At 59.1% G+C, this 3,436-nt stretch overlaps 1 protein-coding gene across 1 annotated transcript; it reads right to left on the bottom strand.

The window, feature by feature from the left end:
* Positions 1-216: 216 nt before the first annotated feature.
* Positions 217-2,693, bottom strand: STMN4 (stathmin-like 4). Its single transcript, XM_010009581.1, has 5 exons — positions 2,681-2,693; positions 2,180-2,275; positions 1,340-1,548; positions 822-1,013; positions 217-360 (listed from the first exon to the last, which is right to left on the bottom strand). The coding sequence occupies exons 1-5, from the start codon at positions 2,691-2,693 to the stop codon at positions 217-219; spliced, it is 654 nt and encodes a 217-aa protein (XP_010007883.1).
* Between the last annotated feature and the right edge of the window lie 743 nt (positions 2,694-3,436).

Here is a 3,436-nt window from a genome sequence, read left to right as displayed (position 1 = left end):
AGAGGGGTTCGAAGGCACGAGGGTGTTTGCGAGGTTCATCCCCCGAGGGACACCACCGGTGGGTCAACAGCATCCTCTCCTCCCCTGGGGTGTTTTAAGGACTGTGGAGGCACTCAGGGACAGATTGTCCTCGCCCTCTAGCTAGGAGGTAGACGTCAACCAGACGGGATGGACCGGGAGCCCCAAGGAGATGGGGTTAGCTCGGATTGTCCTTCATTATCTCGTGCTCTCTGCCTCTGACCCAAGGCTAGCTGAGGCGTTTGGAGAAGGGCACTGGGCGAGCTCCTTGCAGAAGGGATGTTCTGGAGGGAGCTGGAGGTGGTGAGGGTGGGACCTTCCGTGCTGAGGTTGGGAACAGACCTGCTTCAGGGAGAGAGAAGAGGTCTGCACAAGCTGGCAGGGTGGAAGCATCTCCTACCACAGCAGCACGGACCCCTCCAGCTCCCCCAGGGAGCTGACAGATCCACGGCCTCTGGGAAAGGGGTGGAGGGTCACAGCCATCATGGTGGGACATGGGGAAAGCAAAAGCTTCATATGTCTGTGGACAAGGTATGGGTCCCAGCTCTCCACCCACCGACCACTCGTGAGCCTATGGACACATCCGGCTTGGTGTGTCCCCGGGCAGGACCCCCCACCCAGGGTGGGATGTTGTGCTTGGGTATTGCTGCATGGTGGGATGGGAAGAGGTGGCTTCCGTTTTGGTGGTGTCCCCAGGGGATAAAGCCAGCCCAAGACCATGCAGGGTGCCCAACTGTGCTGTGACAACCTCCTGGACCAGTGCCCCAGCACATCCTCCCCTCCCCTCCTCACCAGCTTCTCACCTTCTCTTGCAAGCGCTCCAGCATGGCTGCTAAATGGGCCTCACGGTTCTCCTTGTTGGACTCCATCTTCTGCGCCAGCTTCTCCTTGGCCATTTTGATGAAGTTGTTGTTCTCCTCAATGGCTTTCTGGATGACCTCCCTCTCGTGCTCCCGCTTCTCCGCCAGATGCTTCAGCAGCTCAGCCTCTTGGTACTGCACAGGCAAAGGAGACATGATGGTCATGGGGACCGTGGGTCCCTTCCCCTCCTGGACAAAACCACCCTCTCCAAACTCAGCAACATCCCCAGAGGTGAGTGTATGCTGCTGAGTGCAAGCTTGCATGTCCCCATGACGCGTCCCCATGGCACATCGTCATGGCATGACCCCATTGCACATCCCCATGGCGCATCCCCATGGCACATCCTCATGGCATGTCCCCATCGCATGTCCCCATGGCACGTCCCAGCGCCCGCTCCCCATGGCATGTCCCCATGGCATGTCCCCATGCTGCACTGCCACGCATGAGCCACCAGACCTACCTTCCTTCTCTCCTCTGCTGCCTCCAGCTTCTTCTGGATCTCCTCCAGCGATGGGTCGCGCCGCCGGGGCAGGGAAGCGTTGAACTCAGGGATGCCATCAAAGGATGGGGGCTTCAGGATGACCTCGAAAGACTGCCCTGAGGTGCGCTTGTTGAGCTCAATGACTTCCATGTCAGAGATGACACACCAGGTGAGGTCGACCGTGTCTGCTGGAGAGGGGCACAGGCTGACCACCAGCACGGGTACATCCCACCCCTTTGGGCAAACCACCTCACATGCAGCCCCACCAATGGGCCACCACCTTCACCCAAATCCCCATACCCTATTGCACCCCATTGTCGTGGGTTGGGGTATGTACTCCAAGAAACACATCAATGAGGCTGGGCGAGATGAGGGGCTGGGCATGCTGCTGAGGAAGAGGTGAGCAAGCAAGGCAGGGTTCACCCCTGCTCCAGTGAATGGGAACAAGACCGTGAAGCCCCTTTCCAGCTGCAGATCCCCCCAGCCAGCCAGGATGAGCACCCCAAGGCTGGGCATCCCCCTCAATTGCCGCTGTTGCCTCTGGACCCGCTGACATGAATCAGCCTGAATCACCCAGAACTGTCTGCCTAAAAATACCGAGTCCACGCCTGCCGCTTCGTGCTGTGGAGCTGTGGTGGAGCAGAGCTGCCCGAGCCCCCCCATCCCAACCCAGCCTCTGCTTCCAGACAGTGCCAGCAAACTGTGGGGCCACCCCTCTCAGTTTGAAGGTGACCCTGCTCATGCCAAGGGGTTCCTGCAGCCCCCTGCTGCCCCCCACTTCATGCACCCCTCCAGCACAGGTGGGCAGCAGGGTCCTACCTTCATATGTGTATGCAGGCTTGCTCAGGGGGTCTGAGAGGAAACAGGAGCAGAAGAGGGAGACAAGAGGCAGCTCCTTCATCTTCTCTTTATAAGCTGGGAAGAGATGGTGGGATTGGGGTCAGAGTTGGGAGGCCCCATGTGCCAGGGAAGGGCTGGGATGGGGATAGCGGTTTGCCCAGATATTGCAAGCAGGGTGAACTGGTTTGGGGAAGCAAGGTGTGCAAAGGGGAAACTGAGGCACTCAGAGGTGGGGCTGTTTTATTGATGGCCACGTGGGGTTTGTCTGTCCTGGTGTGTTAACCACACACATGGTATCTTGCCTGTCACCACGGGGATGCTGTGAGCATCCCAGGGCAGGGGTTAACGTGGGGCACAGCCATCCCCACAGTGGTTTGGATGCGGTCCTGCTCAAACTAGGGGTGACCCAGCATGGGGTAGGTGCCATTTTTGGATACACGGAGCCAGGAAAGCCTAGGTGTCCCCATGATGGTTCCGTACCAGCCAGAGTCATGGCGTGAAGATCCTTGGGCGTCTGCAGCAAAGAGCGTTCCTGGGACCTGGGGAAGGAAAGAGCCAGGATCAGTGCTGGGTGTCCAGGGACTGGGGGCATTGCCGTGGGACAGCTGTCCATGCATGGCCTCCCACCCTGCACAGCGGGGTGGGCACACATTGGTGTGATGGGTACCCACTGGTGTGGTGTGAGGGACACACTGGGAGGTGTGATGGGCACACGGATATGGTGCGGTGTGATGGGTATGTGCTGTTGGGATGGGCATATGCTGGGATGGTGTGATGTGATGGACAAGCACTGGCCTGATGGGATAAACACACACTGGTGGTGCGATGGGCACACACTGGAATGACGGCAACAGCTGGTGGGGAAGGAGCCTGCACAGCCCACACGTGTACACACATGTGCCGGCAGCAGCATGAACACACATGCGCACATACATGCACCCCAGACAAGTGTGACCCCTCTGCACAGCCTCTGCTGTGACCCAAGCCCACCCCTACTGCCCCCCCCCAATTCATGTCTAGAGACCCCCAGTCCTCAGCTCAGCCCCTGCCAGACCACATGCAGAAAGACCATCTCCTGCATCCCCATCTCCAGGGGTCTCCATGGCTGTGGGTGAGGTGTGGGGGCACCCCCAGAACCCCCAATCCATCCCTCAGGGTGAGTGCAAGACCTGGCATGGGGCAGCAACACCCAGAGATTCATTAAAACCTGGATAAACAGGGGCCATCCCCCTTTCC

Source organism: Nestor notabilis, unplaced genomic scaffold (genome assembly GCF_000696875.1).
Source record: "Nestor notabilis isolate BGI_N333 unplaced genomic scaffold, ASM69687v1 scaffold21872, whole genome shotgun sequence".
NCBI classification, from domain to species: Eukaryota; Metazoa; Chordata; class Aves; order Psittaciformes; family Psittacidae; genus Nestor; species Nestor notabilis.
Note: the sequence above shows the minus strand (reverse complement) of the source record. Positions and strands in the feature narration are given on the sequence as shown.